The 20,584-nt window shown below is 49.5% G+C and overlaps 7 protein-coding genes across 7 annotated transcripts; 2 read left to right on the plus strand and 5 right to left on the minus strand.

Annotated features, from left to right (window-relative positions):
* Positions 1 to 192: 192 nt before the first annotated feature.
* On the plus strand, positions 193 to 2,414 carry MRS44_015409 (uncharacterized protein; the record flags this gene model as incomplete). Its single annotated transcript, XM_065619195.1, has 9 exons — positions 193 to 306; positions 368 to 457; positions 517 to 613; positions 670 to 763; positions 812 to 1,169; positions 1,219 to 1,328; positions 1,382 to 1,862; positions 1,918 to 2,042; positions 2,093 to 2,414. 9 exons carry the CDS (start codon positions 193 to 195, stop codon positions 2,412 to 2,414), a joined length of 1,791 nt encoding a protein of 596 aa, XP_065475267.1.
* A 260-nt stretch (positions 2,415 to 2,674) lies between these two features.
* MRS44_015410 (uncharacterized protein) lies at positions 2,675 to 4,975 on the minus strand (the record flags this gene model as incomplete). The annotated part of the gene is made up of 6 exons (XM_065619196.1): positions 2,675 to 2,911; positions 2,961 to 3,265; positions 3,337 to 3,437; positions 3,883 to 4,184; positions 4,241 to 4,867; positions 4,925 to 4,975. 6 exons carry the CDS (start codon positions 4,973 to 4,975, stop codon positions 2,675 to 2,677), a joined length of 1,623 nt encoding a protein of 540 aa, XP_065475268.1.
* Positions 4,976 to 7,464: 2,489 nt separating this feature from the next.
* On the minus strand, positions 7,465 to 8,438 carry MRS44_015411 (uncharacterized protein; the record flags this gene model as incomplete). The annotated part of the gene is made up of 3 exons (XM_065619197.1): positions 7,465 to 7,602; positions 7,651 to 8,118; positions 8,175 to 8,438. The coding sequence occupies 3 exons, from the start codon at positions 8,436 to 8,438 to the stop codon at positions 7,465 to 7,467; spliced, it is 870 nt and encodes a 289-aa protein (XP_065475269.1).
* A 453-nt stretch (positions 8,439 to 8,891) lies between these two features.
* On the minus strand, positions 8,892 to 10,610 carry MRS44_015412 (uncharacterized protein; the record flags this gene model as incomplete). The annotated part of the gene is made up of 5 exons (XM_065619198.1): positions 8,892 to 9,279; positions 9,326 to 10,130; positions 10,181 to 10,438; positions 10,488 to 10,528; positions 10,591 to 10,610. The coding sequence occupies 5 exons, from the start codon at positions 10,608 to 10,610 to the stop codon at positions 8,892 to 8,894; spliced, it is 1,512 nt and encodes a 503-aa protein (XP_065475270.1).
* A 1,007-nt stretch (positions 10,611 to 11,617) lies between these two features.
* Positions 11,618 to 12,765, minus strand: MRS44_015413 (uncharacterized protein; the record flags this gene model as incomplete). The annotated part of the gene is made up of 3 exons (XM_065619199.1): positions 11,618 to 12,193; positions 12,274 to 12,346; positions 12,407 to 12,765. 3 exons carry the CDS (start codon positions 12,763 to 12,765, stop codon positions 11,618 to 11,620), a joined length of 1,008 nt encoding a protein of 335 aa, XP_065475271.1.
* Positions 12,766 to 13,641: 876 nt separating this feature from the next.
* MRS44_015414 (uncharacterized protein) lies at positions 13,642 to 15,015 on the plus strand (the record flags this gene model as incomplete). Its single annotated transcript, XM_046272896.2, has 1 exon — positions 13,642 to 15,015. One exon carries the CDS (start codon positions 13,642 to 13,644, stop codon positions 15,013 to 15,015), a length of 1,374 nt encoding a protein of 457 aa, XP_046130450.2.
* Positions 15,016 to 15,468: 453 nt separating this feature from the next.
* On the minus strand, positions 15,469 to 15,909 carry MRS44_015415 (uncharacterized protein; the record flags this gene model as incomplete). The annotated part of the gene is made up of 1 exon (XM_046276836.2): positions 15,469 to 15,909. One exon carries the CDS (start codon positions 15,907 to 15,909, stop codon positions 15,469 to 15,471), a length of 441 nt encoding a protein of 146 aa, XP_046130449.1.
* Between the last annotated feature and the right edge of the window lie 4,675 nt (positions 15,910 to 20,584).

Here is a 20,584-nt window from a genome sequence, read left to right on the forward strand (position 1 = left end):
ATGGGTTCCTCCGCGATAGAGGTCCATCCCTGTTGGCCATCCGAACCTCTCTGTCCTTAACTTGCAAGCCTCCCCTTAGCACAAAGGCATTCTGCCGTCTTTGTGCTCTAGGCAGCTCATCTTGCCAAGTAAAACGCCGTGAAACTCAGAGCCACCGCTGACGTCTGGTGTTGATGCGCGCTCCTGGTCATCATGGACAGCGTCAAGCCCAAGTTCCATGGCCTGTCAATGGCACTCGACGGATTCAATAGCCGTGTCTCATCTTCAGGCTTTGGCCGTTTTTTCAGGTTGGAAGGCAGTGGCCATGTACGTTATTTGGCCCCTTTCTGCCATATTCCTTGCTTTGTTTTGCTGACAGCTTCTCTAGCCCAAGGAGATCCCTGGCTCATCGCTGTACAATGAGATCCGCGCAGGAGCAACCACTTTCGCAACGATGGCATACATCATTGCCGTCAATGTACGATATCCGACCGATTATGCAATTGCTTGCCCAGGCACTAATCAATTGGTATACAGGCCTCCGTTCTTTCACAAACTGGCGGCACTTGCCCATGCGATGAGGAGAATCGGGTGGACTGCGATAATAGCGTCAGCTACATGGCGTGCAAGGAAGGTGAGGCCACATTTTATGAGTCCAGTATGCGTTTCAAATGGCTAACATCCATCAAGAGGTCAGAAGGGATCTCATTACTGCAACAGCCGCGATTGCAGCACTCTCCAGTTTCCTCTTTGGTCTCTGCACCAACCTCCCGGTTGCCCTGGCGTGAGTCTCTTGATGCGACAAGTAAAACCGGACACTAATGGGAAACAGACCTGGTATGGGCATGAATGCCTACTTCGCGTTTCAAGTCGTCGGCTACAATGGATCTGGCCATATTCCATACGGCGTGGCGTTGACAGCCGTTTTTACTGAAGGTCTCATCTTCGTCTTCCTAGCCATGACGGGCATGCGACAATGGCTCGTCAAACTCATCCCAGCCACCATTAAGACAGCAACAGGAGTGGGCATCGGTTTATTTCTCACTGAGATCGGATTATCCTACTCGGCAGGCATCGGTGCCATCACCGGAGGCTACAAGGCTACGCCTTTGGCTATCGCAGGCTGCCCCATTGAGATGATTGACCCTCAGACTCAAATGTGTGATGGCGGACTCATGTCAAGTCCCAAGGTACTTGCTGAAGCTTCCAAATACATGCGAGTTACTGACGACAACACAGCTTTGGACAGGCATCTTCGCAGGAGGTATTTTGACGGCCTATCTCATGGCTTTTCGCGTCAAATACGCCTTTATCGTTGGCATTGCTCTGGTCTCTATCGTTTCTTGGCCGTGAGGATATCCCATTCTCCCGGATCCAAAGCACATTACTAACAAGCCATTAGACGCGGGACGAGCATTACCTACTTCCCGCATACCGCAGAAGGAGAGTCGCGTTTTGACCTGTTCAAAAAGGTCGTCTCTTTCCAACCCATACGACACACCCTGAATGTTCTCGAGTGGGATGTCGCAGCCCATGGGTCTCAGTTCGCGCTCGCACTCTTCACCTTCCTCTACGTGGATATCATCGATGCCACCGCGACGTTGTACTCTATGGTTAAATTCTGCGGCGTTGTTGACGCCGAGGATGGTGATTTCCCTCGCTCGACTATCGCATATTGCTGCGATGCCATCTGTATCTCCATCAGCGCACTTTTCGGCTGCTCTCCAGTCACCGCCTTTATCGAAAGCGGTGCCGGCATCGCTGAAGGAGGGCTTACTGGGCTAACTTCTATGGTGACTGGTCTCTGTTTCTTCGTTTCCGTCTTTTTCGTCCCAATCTTTGCCTCTATCCCACCGTGGGCGACTGGTCCAACTCTGATTCTTGTAAGTGGCTTGAGGAGACTTTCACCCTCTGCGCATATTCTAACAGAATCTACAGGTCGGTTGCATGATGGCTCGACAAATGACTCAGATTAATTGGCGGTACATCGGCGATACCCTTCCTTCATTCGTCGTAATCGCTTTTATACCATTCTCATACAGTGTCGCATATGGCCTCATTGCGTAAGTTGACACCAATTATTTCCTAGGCACTCAACTAACAATATCTTAAGGGGCATGTTCCTCTACGCCGCCATCAATGGATTGGTCGGATTAACTGTGCGGCTATCTGGCGGAAGAATAGAGCCGCGTGAGTACGATCTCAAGGAGTACTGGACTTGGAAGGCGCCGGGAAGAAAGCCCTGGTTTGTTCGAGCTCTACGGAACGGAGGCTGCGTTAGCAAGGAAGATAACGAGTCGAGCACGCGGAGGTTTGACAACAACGGCTCCGATTGCGAAATGTTCAGAGTGGCGTCCACAGAGCGAAAGAACGAAGGGACAGATGTGGCTGTAACGATGCCGATGAGGACACTATCATCCTTTTCACGACGATGAATAGAACTAGATTCGGGGTTGTCTTTTAAAATTTTGTTTTCGGCACGTCTCTGTTTACCTATCTAACCATGTTGTTTGAGACTATTAACCCTGGGGGGCGAAGACATGGGCCGTTTGTTTTGGCAGCCTTCCCGCCCACTTCCACGGGCCAAAAGGATTTGTCCTCTCATTCACCATCTCCAATCTACCAGGTGAACTGGCTGGCATCACTTTAGCATGAAGTCTTGATTAAATGCCCGATACTGGTCGCTGATTATGTCTTAACGAACGACGCTCCAAGCCGTTTCTGGCTTCATGAAAGCGGAGTCGCAGTCCATCAATGGATCCCAATCCTCGAGTCGATGACCCTGAAGACAGCGGTCAAGAATATACTGGACAATACCACTCAACCCAAGAGCCTGAGGTCCCCCTCCTACCTGCACAATCTCAGCAGCTCCTAGGACGTGCTTGATGGCCATTGAAAGATCGCCGAGCATAATCTTCATAGCCAAATCAGTCTGTGGCTCTACTTGTATGCGTTGCTTGAAATCTAAACATAGGCCTTACCTCATCAATACTCAGAACCAATGCCTTTGTCACCGCCATGCGGCCTGAGGCTGGTCCTGTTGCCGAAATCGTCTCCCGGAGGCTCCGCACGTAGTTTAGCTTGTATTGGATCGCAAGCGGTCCAAACTCCTTCTCCAAGTGGACTATGTATAAGTGACGACATGCTGCGAGAAGAAAGCCCTTGAGAAGTTCGATTTCGGTTGAGGAAAAGAGTATCCAATTTTGTTTCCTGTAGTGGTAATCTCCACCGAGGTGTTTCATCACTGGACAGTGAAGATCCAGATAGGGAACGACGACGTTTACGTCTTGAGGCAATGTTAGCTTGGAGTTACACTTCCAAAAATCAGCAATGGTAACACAAAGAAGGGTCGCTCACAGTAGTCAAACATAAAAACCTCTTTGGAATCCAGCGATCGAATAAAACTTGCCAGGGGTTCATGTTCGAAGGCGCCAGGGATGACTCTCGGGACCTGCGGCCTTGTTTCATCTAAGCTAGCTGAAGAGTGCTTATTCTTAGTAGAAACCGCTGATATCTCCTGTGACACTTTTGCGTTGTTCTTTTCGCGCATGTAGTTAGCCATCCGTAGCCTTCTAGCTCGCGCATGGGCGGTTCGCGCAGCATGAGAGTGGATTTGTCGGCTTGAGCCCGCAGACGAAGAGGGTTGTACTGGGGGTCGAACGTTGATAAATTCCATCGTTTCAAAGAATTAGGTCACGAACAGTGGATGTTTAACCACTACCTCAAACCAGTCGATTTACATATCTGCTGAGATGAGAACACTGACTGCTGGGTCCTCGTCAACACGCCATTTGTCAGCGCTCTTCAGACAGAAAAGTGACTAAGATTTTCTCGGCAAAGTTGCCAAGACTTGCTCCTACTAGATACGGCCTAGTTCACTCTCGCAGACCAACCCTGGCTTACATATGATACGAGACCTGGTCGCCAATTTCCTCGTACACGGCTTCCAAAGCCGCAACCACGTCATCAGGCAGCGCGCCCTGCTCAATCATGTCAATGTTTGACTCAAGCTGCTCCGGGCTCGAAGCTCCGATGATGATGGCGTCCCCGTGGGCCTTGTTCAGCTGGCTGTGATACGCCGTCCACCGAAGAGCGGCAGCATGGCCACTAATTCCATGGCCAGATGCGATCTCAAGTGCCTTTTCCGTGGCGGCCATGATCGATGGCTTCAAGTAGAATTGAGAATAAATGCCACCCAGAATAAGCTGCAGAAAAACAGGGGAGGTTAGTTCAGAAATTCCGCTTGGTGGGCATAACGCACCGCTTTATCATATCGCCCGCCTGCCTTGACCTTCTTGTGATTGCCAGCAAAGAATCCAGCAGCGGCAGGACTGTAGGCATAAAAGGCGATGCCATTTTTTCGCAAGATAGGAAACAGTTCCTTCTCACCACCCCTCACAATGAGGTTGTACTGGCCTTGGTAGACGGTCGGCTTGGCAAAGCCGCGTTCCTCGCAAATTTTGAGGATGGCCTGGACTTCTTCGGCCTTGTAGTTGGATAGACCCCATTGCTTGATCTTCCCTTCCCTGTGTGCTTGATCCATAGCTTCACAAGGCTCCTCGAACTTGGTGGCCCGGTCTGGCATATGCAAGTACTCAATGTTGATCTGTTTGATCTTCAATGCCTCCAAGGACTCGTCGATCTCCTTCAGAATGTTTGCCTTGGAGTGAGTGCCAGGCTGAAGCGAGTTGACCTTGGTGTCAATGACGAATCTGTCCCCCGCAGCAACTGCCCCCAACCTGGGTTCAGAACTGCCCGGGGCATGAGGGGAGTAGGCGCGTGCGTTATCAAGCTGATGATAGCCACGAGCAGCGAAGGCGTTGATGAATCCATTGACCTCATCAGGAGTATTAAAACGAGCCATGGGGTCGATCGATGTGTCACCGACCTGTGAGGTTCGTTAGGGATATCATCTGAGCATACCCCTTTTCGTGTGACCACTTACGTTTGCTGTCCCAAGTACCAGCTTGATGGTCGATTCCCCAGTAGAAGCCATTGTGCTTGAGATGATGGACAAAGAAATGGGAACTGTGGATAATTGCCAAAGAACGTTGAGAGGAAGAGATTTCAAGAGGATGATGCGTATTTTCAGTGTGCTTGGGTTCGAGGAATTACGAGGATTTAGAGAGCCTTTTATGCTTCGATTGTATCATACTCATGCCAGACAACAGTCTCCCAAGACTGCATCTCGGACTAGGTATGGTGCTCGCAATCATCGTTGGATGCCAAGAAATGCGCCTACTCTTTTAGGCAATTGCCTAGGTCCCTAGTTCAGCGCCATTAGTCTCGCCCCAACATTCAACGGCGCTGATTGAATCAGATTGTATTTGTAAGGGCAAGGAACCGGCTTGGCCGGCCCTTTTTGCAAATGTCTGTGTAATTGAGTAATCACACAAGTTCTTTGCCCGTCCTTGAGCCATTGTCCCGAGCCGATTCGATGTTAGGGCACTAACGGAGGAGCACTGGGGTTCCGCGCAAACCCGATGATACTTGATCAGAGCAGACACACTAGCCGTAATTGGATTAGCTCGCTGTCCAGGATAACACTTTGTGCGCAAAAAGAGATCAATCACTTTTGCTTGCCCTGGACCGATACAGTACCTAAAATCCGAGAGAGAATCACGGGGGAAGACGCGTCGTGAAAGATTATTCTCCATGACGGTCCCATGCCAGTAGGTTGGAGTGGACGTCCCGGTGAAGGGGTGCAGTGATTGCACGAGCTTGGCCAATCATTAGCGACGGAACACAACCCAACAAAAATGGTGTCCCGGCCCCGATTACAAAACAGAAACCCCAGCAACGGGCTGGGGATAGCATTCAAAAGGGGTCAACCGGGGCCAAAAAGACAGCCCCGTTCTTCTTCTATAGAGGCAAAAAGCATAGACATACAACAGCGGGGATTCGCTGGTCGTCACCGACCCAACTACTAATCCGCCCCTCACCGGCTTATCTATGGGAGAGCGGACGGGATCCCGAGTTCTCCGGTGGGTATGGTCGTATGTACCAGAAACCCTGCAGAACTTGAGTATATGCAGAAGGGTGATAGCAGACTTCCTTCTTTCCCAGCACAACGATACTTCACGCTGCTCGTCTTTGGCGCTAAAGACAAGGGGCGAAATTCTTGCCCGAGGGTTAGATCATTATTATTATTCTCCAAATGGGGGAGGTCGTTATGAGTGTCGTGTTGGATGAGGGCAGATGTGGAAGGAGTGTCGCGGGTTTTCTACACAGCTCGAGCATACCTCGAACATCCTTCGCAAGAAATCCACGGTAGGCTCCCCTACGCATCCTAAACTTATATGACACATCACTGCTAGCTAACTCAATAATACTGAAGTTGAGATAATTGATTGCTTAACGGTCGATCAACAGCAATGCATATGAAGCCAGCTGGGGTACGGAGTACACATGCTTTCACCGTTGAACGTTGCTAACCTGGAGCGTGGATAAACACCCGAGGTGAGGAATCCCAGATGTACACCGAGATCCGCGAGAACCGCTCAAGACAGTTCCATACTGTGCTGGCCCACGTCAACCTCTCCTCGCCTAACAGAAACCAAGCCACGCAAACAAGACGGGGCAGTGGAGCAGCTGAACAGGGAGTCGCAAGCCACAATCTTCCAGCCCCCTGATTTCCCACCTGCTTGCCCAATGTTAGGCGCTCATCTGACCAGCGAGAATGCTGGCGTTGCGGTGGGAAGTCGCCCTCAGATTTCCCACCGGAATTATTGGCCCCGTCGTGCACAGATGGCTGCTCGGAAGCAGTCATACCCCAGTGGCCAGTAAGGAATCACCAGTCAGCTCAACGAAGTGTGAGTTCACCCCACTTTGAGGAGTTAACAATCAAAGCAAGCGAGTGCGATGACGATCAAGCAGCAGTCAGAAAAGGAGCCAGGAGAGAGGCATTGTCATGGGGGTAGGGAGGACGTGCTCCCAGAGCCATTCACGCAACCCATGCTCTCTCCATGAAAGTGGAGCGGCGCCTTCATTCCCATCTGCCTTGACTCCTCAAGCCTCTCGCATTCCACGGACCCTTCCGAATTCTGAGGACATGACCCGTCCACGGCGGCATGCCACTCATCGAACACGGGTTCCGTGGTCTAGTTGGTTATGGCATCTCGTTAACACCGAGAAGGTCCCCGGTTCGATCCCGGGCGGAACCACATTTTTTGCTGTCCACTCAGATTTGGTGTGGGGATCTTTTTGTCCGATGGAATCGTTCTTGGAGGAGACCTTGGTAGAAAAGACGATGCGAATCGAGACCCTCTTAGGCGGATAGCAAGTTCCAAGTTTACGTTGGCTTTTCATGCACTTTGGATCATCTACATCCCCTTTTTGCAGCGCTAGCGCCTCAACACCACGTCAACCAACACATGATTCCGAGTTCCTTTGCGGCAGGGGATGCAGGTAAGCATCAGAACAATGGGTTATATTTGCTTTGTATAACTATCTATTTACAATTGCCTGACCGTTGATTTTCTGGCTTTATTCCAGCAGGTATTCAGGAGATTTGAGATCAACCCATCCCAGGTTTGGTTCAGATTGTTTCCAACCCAGTCGGTCACGAACAAGTTGCGAGTACGTTTTGACCTCCTCGATTGGATAGCTAAGAAAAGGAATTTCCTGGAAATGTCAGCGAAGCCACACCGTGCATCAATTTTTGTTCCTCACCTCTTGACGATGTACGCCGCTGCACATGAACATGATGTGCACAGTTCTGCTACCGGCTGGCAGGGAGTACTCTCCCGCGCCATGATAGAGACTTCCTAGCATGACAAAAGCTTCTCCACGTTTGAGCTCAACATCGACAACACCAGTATCACCGTTTGGTCCGAAATCGGGTTTGTCATCTCCCCAAAGGTGAGAGCCTGGAACCACACGAGTCGCTCCGTTGGCTTTGATGGTGTTGCACGCGGGGACAAACAGACCCAATAGCATGTCTCGCCCCTTGGAGTACTTTTCGGCTTTTTCATGTCTTGCGTGGTGATTTTTATCGTCTCGGTGCAATTTTTGTGCACTTGTTCCCGGCTGCGAGTCCATTGTGATGGAGATGGAGAGCAACGGGTGGGACTTGGTGACCGACGGCTCACTTCCATACCAACACGTAGTCTCGAGGCAGATGAAATGCTCCGCAATATCCTGCCCTGGTCAGCCGGGATATGGATTCAAGAGCTAATCTTCGGACGAACACATACTTGATACAAGGAGTCCGAAAAGAACTTCTCTCTGACTGTTCGACTCCTCCCGATCAGACGTGTGCATATCGCGGTGCCGCCATTTAAGGCGCCAACGGTACTTCCGGCTGCGGCCTTGGAGGCGTCAAGATAGGGTTGGACCTCTCTCTGTGCCTCATTTAGGGATTCTGAATCTGCAAAGTCCTTGATGATCACACAGCCGTCCTGTTCTATGGCTCGGATAAACGCATCCAGCCCGGCTTCTCGAGAAATCCTCTGAATCATGGCGAGTTGCGTTGATGAAACACAACAGTCTTGAAATAAACACGGACAGTCTCGTCACCACGTGAGGTTTGATTGGGATGGCTTGCAGAAGACGAGACCGTCTTATCACCGGCTTTAAATACCGATACCATATCCGTATTTACGGCAAAGATAACCAGAAAAGGAAGCCATCAGCGACAGATGCGGGGTAAGTGAGTTGATATCAAAGGATGTCAACGTCGGCAACCGAAGTAGGATTTATTACGGGGGCGATCCCGGTCATCTTCCAAATCCTTCAGCGGCCTGATCCTATAATCACTCAAACTGGTGCAACATTCCACTCGAGAAAGGCCAGCTGTGACCGAAAGATACAACAAACATGAAACTCCTTTCGTATTATTGATGAATAGCTAAGAGCAGTAAACGATATAGGCGTTTTATTACTCTCATTGTCCCAATCCAGGCAAATCAGTCTCACGCAACTTCACATCTCGCAGCCTCCAGCTTCACCAGCTTCGACCTATCCGCACTTCTGGGTCTGATATCGCACGGAAAGGGCAAAGGCCGTGGGTTCGGTGTTGGCTCGTACTTCATGTCGATGACAACAGGCTTGTTGGTTTCCGGATCGATTGGCTTCTTGACTTCACAAGCCCATGCGATCTGGGCCACCAAGATGACCAACGTGCGCTCTGCAAAGTCGTACCCAGGGCATGCTCGGCGACCGTACCCAAAAGGAGTGAAGTTTTGACAGTTGGGGTGCACAGTAAGTGGCTCCTTGTATGTTGGATACGAAGGTTCAAGCCAACGGGCTGGGTTAAATGGTTGTTGGTCTGGGTATGTGTCCTTGTCCATGAGAATGGCGCTTTTGTGGTTAGCTGGGTTCTTTATGGGCAAGAGGATGAACTCACGCATAATTCGCATGAAACACGGTGTCTTTCGGGAAGAAGTAGCTGTCATAGATGTCATCTTCCTCAAGTCGGTGAGGGATACCAAGCTCTGCCATTATCGAGCGATACCGAATGCCCTCTTTGACGACTGCCCTGACCATCGGAAGATTGGGGATATCTGCAAAACATGGGAGTCGATCAGGTCCGATGACCTTGTCAACATGCCTCTGCAGCTTTTCCTGCCACCCGGGGAACTCCATCATGAGGCACAGAAAAGTCAACAATGCGTTGTATGGTGACCTGGTTCCGCCACCAATCATACTGTCGAATGCGTACCCAGCTTCCTCATTACTGATCACATACTCATCTCTGTTTTCAAAGAAATGCCGATAAGTGCTGGGGCTTGCTGTGCCCTTCTTGACGGAAAGCTCGATCTTTTTCTGAAGTTTGAAGATCTCGTCGTACGCCTTGTTCTTGATCCGCTCCATATTGCCAAGTGATGGGGCCAGCCAGGTTGGCAGGTAGCGCAGAAACGGAAAGACGTTTCCAGGATACTCATCTGGGCGGAAACACTTCATTGCTTCGTCGATGAAGGAATCAGTCTCGGTGATGAACGGGTCGTCTGCCGAAGACACACGGAAGCCCAACATGGATCTGGTAAGGACACCAAAGGCATAGCGCTTCATGTGGTTATCGAAGTCACTGGGGTCATCAACAAGATCACGCATGGTAAGCTTGGCCTCCTCTTCCATCAGCTCCAAGTACTTGTCGTTGGAAGTGATGGAGATTGCGCTATGAATCAGTTTTCGCTCTCGCCTCCAAGCCTCTGATGGGGTATTAGCAGTGACAAGGTCAGAAAGATGGAGTTAAAGGTACCGTTCTTGGGCATCAATGCTGGGTTGAGGTCCCTGGTGATGTACGCCATCGCATGAGGTGTGCCTCTGTCAGAGTACTTGGGGCCTCGTTTCACAAACAGCTCGTGTGCAATCCTGTCACTAGACAACACAATCTGTTTCTCGCCCAAAATGCTGAACTGAACGATGTCTCCATAGATCTTGGCCCATCTGTTGAAGATAGGAATGAGGTTTCCATCCGAGCTGGCGAGCTCAGGGGCGTTGCCGACAACCGGCCACCCTTGAGATGATCGTTGGTAAGTTTCAAGGTATGGAACTTGAACGCTCACCTTTGGGTCCTGGAGGGGCTTTCGCGCCTTTCGCTCGCCGCCTGGTAGAGGCAACACGAAAGGCGTAGATGGAGATTACCCCACGATGGAAATGAGAACTAACTGTCCGTATGAGGCTGACATGTTGGTCTTTGTAGGAATGATTGCAAGGCTTCACGAAATGGCCGAATATTGCTTTCTCTTATTTATGTTGCTACACACGTTCGTAAATATGCTGCTACCATTACCATAGTGTGTAAGTGAGTATGATCGTCGCTTATTGCGGGCGTGGTATGGCACAGTCAGCTTACTACCTGGTATGGTGAAGGCAGTTTACTCGCCTCTGATTCAACGGTTTGAACTCAATTTCCAGGACTAGCACGTAGACCGCATTTATAATCTCTCCGCTTATGTCTCCGATCCAATCGCCATTTTCTTCGACATCGGAATGTTTCAGGTGTCGCTTGTCACTACAGTAGACTGCCATACTGCCGCCTATCGCTCGTGTGCTGTGAGCTGCTGGACCATGTTTCGTGCACCCATTGGAATAATGTGGTAACATAAAATCCAATAAACAGGCCGAGAGTGAGAATATGGTAGCTGTAGGGATAAGAGAGAGGGGTGGTCAGAAAGTACTACGCAGGCAGTTTGCTGAGGTGTCGGGCTTAGAGGCCTCGACACAAGCATCAAGGTGTCAAATAGAAATGGCCCCAAGACATATGCGTCGGGACTTCCCCTCAGAATTTTGACTCAAGATAAAAAGCAATAAGCTGAGTATACGGACCTTTGCCAACGTAACGACCCAGGGTTCCTATTGCCTGAATATGGAGGCGAAAGTGTATTACACGTTGGACCTGCAGAGTGAAATAGATGTCGTCATTAGGATATTGCTCTGATAATAACGGAATAGGCGTTATGTGCTAGTTAGTGATACCTGGCTTGGGTATAAGATGACACACGCACCTAATCTCGCTTTGCAGACTGCGCACTGGCTAGATGTAGACGACTCTCTTCCATACTAACGCATATCTGGTTCCTCCTTCGTCATATGTAGGAATAGTCCAGTGGTAAGTTACACTGATCACTAGTTACGTAGCATGAACGAGTTAAATATGTCAAAAGAATGCGAGAAAAATTGTGCCTGTGTCTAGCTAGAAATAGCCCTGGTGAATATATAAACCACTCAACTCCATTGCTAATTCCTCTTGTCCCTTGTAGCAAAGCCGCTCCAACTCTACCAACCCCGCAATATCATCGTCCACAGTTGTCACTATCTCTTGACAACCGACAACAGGCTCATCATGCTCATCCAGATTTTGGTCAACGTAGTAGCGTTGCATTTCCCTTCGATTGATTCCGAAATTCGCTATCTCCTCTTGTTCTAGCAAGTGTCGATGTGACTCTAGACCATGCTGAATCTTGGGAAGACTGACGGATATATCCATGTCAGCCCTTGTTGTCAACGGCTCTAAGACCGACATGATTGTGCGCTCGTCGACAATAGACCAGAACATGTCGCTCTGATGATCTAGCCAGATATGAAGCCTTCGTAGCTCTATAGGTGGAGAAAGAAGTGATGCTAAATGCAGCCATGCAGCTGCTTGTGTTCCCCAAGCATCGATGGACTCGTCCAGATCGGGAGATGTTTCAGAAGCGGTATTAGTCTCAATGATATCCTCAAGTTTTGCCAAAACACTGGCGGAAGCCGGAGTGTGAGATGGAGCTCTCTAAAGCAGAGAATCGAGGATGCCAAAGGACTCAGCAACTGAGAATTGATTTTGAAAAAGCCGTCTGGCTTCTGTAGCACCTGGATGAGGACATCTAGGTCGGTAACATGAAGAACCCGGTTGTGGATATTAAGTTGAAGAACTTCGAAGTAACTAGAAGAAGCCATATTTTTGTTATTGCAGACCTTTGGATCTTAGTTATCATTGACTCACAGCTGCTTGCAAGTGAAAGCGATGGCCAAGTCTACACGAGAGACTGGCCTTTGAGCTTTGTCCATGCTCAGAGCCAGCTCTTCGCACAGCCAGTGAGGACCCCATGAGGACGCTAGGCGACGCGCCCACACAGTGTCAGACATTGAGTCACCCGTCGTCTGTCTTTCGGAGCCGTCTTCATCGTCGCCTGAGGCTCCGACACAAGCGGAGCAGCATAGCCCTGCTCCTTGCCTGAAGACATGGATTCCATGTGGCAACAGGTGCTCATAAATGATGTGGCGGATTTCGGCTGGTGCAAGAAGGAGTCGGCTCCTGATCGCACCGGATTGAGGCTCTGATGAAGACAACCAATGTGACATCTTGCGCAGAAATCAGTGAGAAGATGAGTCTGGGAGAAGCAAGAGTGATGTTACGATGCTGACGTACGCTTGCGACTGCGTGAAACCGTGGCGGGGTAGCTATGTTCGACAACGAGCCAGCCTGGAGGTCCCTGGCAAATCGTGCGTGGAGTGCATAACAAGCTGGGCAGTTCAATACTCATCCTGAGTACGTCCTGCTCTTACTAGGACTTAAGGAGTACCGTTAATGCTTCTCGAGACATGACAGAGACCATTGATTAGGAAAAGGAGGGTTGATTAGGAAGATACCTTAATTTAGTAGGATGCTCCACCTGATCGCAAGTATCTCTTTAATAACTCTAGATTGGGTTACGGTCGGGTACATCGTCCCCATATTAACTTGTATGTGGTCCGAGGTATCTTTCCATTTGGCACCAGCTTGTCCATAGTTGAAGGCTGGCATCTTGAAGGGGCTGGGAGCAGAATGTCTAGACGACACGTCCAAAAGCGTACCGGGAGGCTAAATGTCATGACAACGGCGGTTCCTTTTTCCCCTTGCCTCGCTGTGCGCCAGCGACGATGCTCGTTGTATCATCAGTCGCGACATGTGTACTAATTGGGAAGCGGTGCCGCCTCAGGGTGTCACCTTTAGTAGACCAAGTCGGCCAACCTCGTGCATTACGCAGAGACGATCAGTCCTTGTCTGGGCAATTGAAAATCACCCCGCTTCAGATCTCATGCACTGATATCACGTCAGCCGGGCCGATTGGCAATCAATTTGGAGTACAAATATGCACAACTGAGACAACTATTCAACGTTGAGTTGGTTCATGAATACTAGGACGACACATATAAGGCCCTCTTAGACCCCTTCATTGAATCATTACGCCCGTTGCTATGATATCTCATGATACAGACAAGACCGACGGAGTGAGACATCCAACACCCCCCAAGCCCCCGTCTAATCTATCGGAGAGCATGCATCCTCTCTACTGGTTACTCAATCTTTGCGCTGCGCCAGAAATATGTAGTGGCGCCATAATTGAAGCCAACACGTCTAGCCAGGAGCCCCTACCTCCTAGCCAGGACCCATGGTACACGGCACCCTCTGGGTTCGAGTCCAAACAACCCGGCGATGTTCTTCGTATACGATCTGCACCAGGAAACCTCACAGCCGTTATTGGCAATCCGTCTGCAGCCTACCATATCCTCTACCGCACTACCGACTCCAGAGACCAGCCCTCTTGGGCTGTGACCACACTATTCATTCCTCCATCTTTCTACTTCTCGCATTCAGGCAAGGCGGCGTTGCTGTCCTACCAGTTCGCCTATAACTCAGCCAACCTCGATTCCAGCCCATCCATTGGCCTGTACTGGAGAATGGCCCAGAGGGAGCGAAATCTTGGTATCAAATCGAACGCTGATTTCATCAATTACATGCTCTCCTTGGGCTGGATTGTCAACACGCCCGACTTCGAAGGTCCAAAGGCGTCGTTTGGCGTGAGTAAACAAGCGGGCCATGCGACTCTCGACAGCCTACGTGCGGTGCTGGGTTTGATAAACCCACACGGCCACACTGAACCCAACACTGCTATATGGGGGTATAGCGGTGGTTCCTACGCTACCTTGGCCGCAGCTGAGTTGCAAGCACAGTATGCTCCCGAGGTTAAGATTGACGGAACAGTTCTGGGTGGCCAGACCGATAATATCTCGGCTAGTTTCGACAACTTGAACAAGAGCCCCATTGCCGGGACCTTGATCGCCTTCTTACTGGGCGTGACTTCGCAATATCCTGAAGCAACAGCATATCTCGAGAGCCGCCTGGTCCCAGATACGAAAGAAGAATTCTTATCAGTGCGCCACATAAACGTTGCAGACGCGGTGAGACAGTTCTCAGGCAAGGACATTTACGCCTACTTTAAGGGAGGGGCCGCGGATCTGCAGAACCCGGTTCTGAGAAAGATATATGACGAAGATGTCAAACTTGGCTATAGAGGAGTGCCAAAGATGTCAATGTTTGTGTACAAGGCCATTGCAGATCAGTTCTGTCCAGTGGGCCAGACAGATGCGACAGTGGACCGGTTCTGCCGTGGGGGTGCCGACATCACGTACGAAAGGAACACGGTGGGAGAGCATGTTTCCGAGATTGAGAATGGGAAACCTAGAGCATATAAGTGGCTCTGGAGTGTGTTTGATGAGTCTTACGAGCCATCCACTACTGGGTGTAGGATTCGGAATGTGACTGTGAAGGTCGATTCCGAGACTCAATAGAAGTTTTTCGTATGTTTCGCTCCAACACAAAGTTCTACTTGAATCCGAACATGGTTTCTTTCACGCATTTAGCTGAGTACATTGCCTCGTCACCTTTCCCAACAGGGCCACCATGAATGACAGCACCACAGCCGGCTTGCCTGAGGGCGCAGGATTGAGCCCATCACAGGAGAAACAGCTTAATGGCTTAATGACTCTATATTGAGATTAGCTTCCACTAGGCGACAATCTCTACGATGTTGTGGTGATGATCGGTTACGGAGGTAGGTTGGTCACTTGGCAAAATGTGGTCAAGACAGAGGCCTGCGTTTCATGTGATTAATATTCGTTCATATTCTAAACAACGCTCAAAGTCTGGCTATGAATTCCCCATTCCCAATAAATCATATCCTCTTCTAGAATCTAGTCGTGTTCTATCCCAACTCCAAAGTGTGCATTCGCGTCAGGTGTCGTCTAGGGGAGAGCAGCAGGGGCGTAGGACTGGTCAGGCTTAACAACCTTACCACCAGCCAGCTGTTTGTCGGTGTAGGCGGGGTAGATGATCTGCTTCTTACTGCTGACAACAGACAGAGTGGTGAAACCCTTGTCGGCGCCGAACTGGCCGCTCCAGCCGGAGGTGATGGTGAAGGTGCCGCACTTAGCAGGGCCACCGTTCGCCTTAGAAGCACTCTTGCCCTTGACGACGTACTTGCAAGCAGTGGCAGCGCCGCTGCCGGTGTTGATCTTGAAGTTCCAGGTGCAAGTGGTGTCGGGCTTATCGCATGAGCGGCTAAGGCCCTGGATGGTCCATTGAGGCGTGGCAGCCATCATAGAGACGCTGTCGGAAGAGGCGGCCGGGGCAGCGATGGCACCGGTGGCGGAGAGGAGAGCAACGAAAGCGGCGGTGAACTTCATTGTGATGGTTGAAGGATGTCGTTGTTTGGAGATGCGGTTTTGGTGTGTTATTCAAGTGTGGGTGAGGGATGATGTAGAGAGGAAGTTGTTGTAAGATGAGTGTGTTGATGAGTGATGATGATGTCCTTCAACAGCCGCAACTCTCTGGTTATATAGTTCTTCAATGAGTAGCAGAAATGTATTAATAGGACCATGACTTCACTCAGGAACTCAGGAACGGATCATCGGCTTCGGAACTGTGAATGACCTCACTAGATTCAGTTACCTCTTCGCTTTCGCCGTCGCCGTAGCGGCACTCTAAGCAGAATACGAACGCCTCAAAAGTGCTGCTCCGGGGATTTTCAGGGCCTAGAACGATCTGCTGGGGCAGACAATAAAAGACGGCACTGTGACACCAAAATTTGCCAAACAAGTGCTGGCTTACTTTTGAGCAATGGCTCGTTCGAGAATGGGCGATGGCCGTCAACCCCTTGCATCTAACCCTACCAAGCTTAGCACAAGTGTGTACTGAGCCAATCGGGCACATGATATTTTTAGACATTTCCCCGTTTGTCTCAACGGGCGGAAATGCTGCCAAGAAAGGTTAAGGGTATGACCATTCCCCAGATGAATACGAGCTGATGGTCTCGAATATTGCCTTGTGCGTCCCCATGTTCACCAAGCGTCGGTCAAAAGGCCTCGTGATGATGTCAGCCACATGTTAACAATGGGGTGATCTACATATTGATATTGCTCTCACCGTCAAAATGTGCCGTGGGAGTGCGAGTCAGAAGGATCATCGTCTCATGGAATGGTCTAGTGTAGCGTAGCGGCGGATGATCATTGTCACTGAGCGACTTCTTAAGTTCACTGCAAAAGCAAGGGCTATGGACTAGAAACCAGTGCATTCCGAGTCGCAGGGTAGGTAATGTCTAGGCGCTCAGCGTGAAGGCCAAACTGTGATGATGATAAGAAGAGATGCGCACGACATAGTGTTGGGCTTAGAACATCAATTGATGGAGACACCTCCTGTCGTCGAACCTAAGCTGCTTCTGGAAAAGAGACGTGAAAGAGAGGCTAGATTGTCTGCCAAAGCCGAGACGATAGGCCCCAAAGGGATGATTTTTCATGTGGTCGAGACTTACCACTATACCCTGGAGCAAAGAAGTGTTGGTGAGGAATACCGTAAAGCTAGACGTCAACACTTGGATTTCGGCATAAAAGATTGCGTAAATCCTAGGAGCATGGTGTCATTTAATATGACTTTAGATTTCCTTCAATTGTTTCCGTAGCAAATCTCATCCGAAGGGCCAAGGAAGTGAGTGATCTCAGCACGATATAACCTGCAGCTGTGGTAGGTATCTGTTGGAAGATATCTTCAAACCTTGCTGCAATGGTTTAACGACAAACTCTCAGTAATCCTAATTATTCTTAGTGATTTAACTAGCCCCTACTGATTGGTTTGATGGTCTTGAGTAGCTTTAGTTTCCTTTTCTAACGCGTCTATGTTTTACATTATGATTCTCAGTGCATATAGAATACTGTATAATGGGTAGACATCCATGAATTAATGTTGTTGAAAAATATAGGTCCTTGGGACCAAAAGCGTTCACAAGTGCGGTCCTTTTTGCAAACCTCTCAGGAATGATCTCGTCTTCGGGCCATGGAAAACTGACCATTGAAGATAGTGAAGGAAATCGAAAACAGAAGGAGTTGTGATATCATATTAAGGTTGAGCGAGTAGCTGTTAGTAGAAGAAATGCTTCGCCTCACTCTCCCACCATCTCTATAGAGATACCGTGAAGAGCAGAACTCCGTTTCTAAAAGGACGAAGAAATGAGATCAGACATGAATTCAATATCAAGATGGAAACCTTATTCGAAAATTCAACGAGGGCTTGTGGTAGCCGAATTACCCCGGAAATGAAAGGTGAGAGAGGAAACGCACAGGGGTGTAGGGCGTAACATGCTCCTGGTGCGGCCTCACTATATCACAACAAACTCGTGTCACAGTCTGGCAGGGTCAAGTTCGGTAGAAGGGGCAATTGAAATAGAAAAGATGAAGCTTACTGGCCAACCTTAATGTCAGCCCCTGACTGCTTCACTTTGCATTCCAGTGCAGGTACACCACTAATTCTCTGCAAGGCCTGGCCTTTCCCCTTCCCTCACAAGGCCCTCTTTTTACCTTGCTTAATTATCTGATTGGAGTAGAAGTAGATGTTGTGTTAGCGCTGCGTCGTAAGTAATTAATTAGGCGTGTTGTAACTGTTGTCACTGCAGAGTCATGGTCAACTGGTTCCAGTCGGTTAGCTGACAGCTGAACACCCTCAAGCAAGTCAGATTACAGTTACGCGTCCTTCTTGAAGTGCGGACTCAATATTCCCCCGTCTTTTGAACTTTCAATCACGCCAACAATATCTAGCACAGCTACGATTGGACTAATCTCGTGGCCTGCCTCAAAGATGACGGTTGTCAGACATCGGCCTCATGCATTGGTCGCGAGATACGTCACAGCTGACGTGGTGGGTACCAAAGGCGCGGGTTGTCGAGCAACCGACATGCATGCAGGACTGGGCTCTCATGATAGGTTAAGCAACAAGACTTCTAAAATAGAAGCCGGGTTCGATGTTTTGGATCGCGCGGCTGGCCTTTCATGCGAATCTAATGCGGTGTCGAGGCGCGGCAGTGAATAACTATAAACTGTCCGTGTGGACGCGCGTCCTCGAACAACTTTCCCCTTTTGTAAATCTACAGCCTCTCTTGGATAGCGTATAATATTATGCAGCGTTGAGTTGATAGAATAGTAGTTTAACAGCCTCCTGTTAATTTATAAGACTCCACGAATATGTAGTGCCCATCTCCTTGACGCTCATCATCTTATCTAGGCTGCCTTACCTTAAGCCTGAACCCCCGACTTCAGTCTTATATCCAATTCCTTGAAAAGTCTCCATACTAGGACACACAGCTCGACCGGTCAACCGTCGTCATGCCTTCCAACATCTCCCGTCCATTGAGCCTGTCTCCAACGCATCTCTGCATGCTCGGCTTAGGCTGGGTCCTTCTAATAATACGAAAGTCAGAAAACCAGCCTTCATGGCTTTCCATGCCTCTTATATATGGTGCTGTCCCAATGGAATGCGCTATTTGGAGCATCTTGGTCCTACACCTTATGCTCATCGACTTGTAAGGTGCCTCACACATGATCTTGGAGGGTCCGCTGACACTGATAACTAAGCCTCGATCAAATCAAGGGTGAATGAGGCAAGAACGAAACCGAGTGCTTGCCCAAATGGGCAAAAGGTGCTGCAAGTGATAACTGAAATGGACTTGACTTGAAAATTCAGCGCCAGGCAGTCGGCTTGTGTTTCTCTTCACCTTGTTGAAGCAGAAAGATCTCATGGCGTATTCCGACTTGCGCAGTACTTACTGGATTTAAAAAGGTTAGTCCACAGGCAATGGATGGGATGATTGCCAGACTGCAACATGAAGAGGCGTTTGTTGCCACGTCTGGGTGGTTTTGTCTGGAGCTGACTAGTTAGAGCACGATATCTTGTCAAGGCGTCGGGATGTCCCCTAGTGTAGCATTCTCGAGCAGAATTTGAGTCTATCATCGTCTTCTACATCTCTCTTGTGTCTCATGGTATCTCAATTGGATTTAATAATGGAAAGGTCCGTTCCGGCAAATGTTGAAAACTCGCCATTCTTGATTATGGCTAGTTCCTCCAATCGCAATTGGCCGCCCTACGCCTTGATCTTGGAAGAAAGTACGTTGCCCAAAACCAAACCCATGTGGTTCTACATGATTTTAACCTTTTGTAGCAGCCTCTCTTATGTAGAGATGAGAGTCATCCTGGCTCGCATTATATGGAATCTTGATTTGTCCTTGGCCGAAGAGAGCCAGGACTGGGTTGATCGCCAGAAGGTATAGACCTTGTGGGACAAGGAGCCTCTGATCGTCAACCTGACGCCGCTTATGCGCAGCCAGTCTGCCAGTAGTTAACTGGAAGGTAGAGGGTGACGTCACTAGATATCTTGAGTACGCTTTTGGACTCGCTTCGCACTCTGTTGTATGTAACAAAGGTTAATGTCAGCTGATCAGAGCCTTTCGGTGGCCGGTAACTGTCACACCTTCTCCCACTTTCCGATGATGCAAGATTTCTCTGGATAATTTGTGTGTATTTATCAGCTGGTCAGGCTTTGAACTGGCGAATCCTTGGGTCCTTTTCCTTAGCGCTTACCAGCTGTTTCAACAAGCGGGTTTTTCTGCCCTAAGAGCAAGGGTATTTCGTCCTCCGCCAATCTGTAATCGTAGATAAAAGGATAAGGCTGGGAAAGACTTGGCAAATACCAGGGTTCTCTAACCGAATGTTACCTTCATTATGGGCCTTTGCGGCTGGAGCTGTTTTATGCTCCAAGGCTGGGCCGTATCACGGAATGGTACTGTACCCGGAGACACAATGAGCCTGAGATGTGTTTTCGCTTTGCATCAGGACAAATGCCTATGGTTGTAGAAAGAATCTCCGACGTCGTCAAATAGTATAGAACTAAGAATCCCCAGAGTGATAAAAGAAAAACCTGTCAGACGAGGACGTCAAGCCCCGTATCATGTTGAAGACAAGGCAAAACTCCTCAATTCTTGCTTGTCAATACGGACATAAGCCCCCTGTCCGTCACTTTATCCCGAAGAGGTCACAAGT

Source organism: Fusarium solani (genome assembly GCF_023522795.1).
Source record: "Fusarium solani strain SB1 chromosome Unknown bctg00000011, whole genome shotgun sequence".
Lineage (NCBI taxonomy): Eukaryota > Fungi > Ascomycota > Sordariomycetes > Hypocreales > Nectriaceae > Fusarium > Fusarium solani.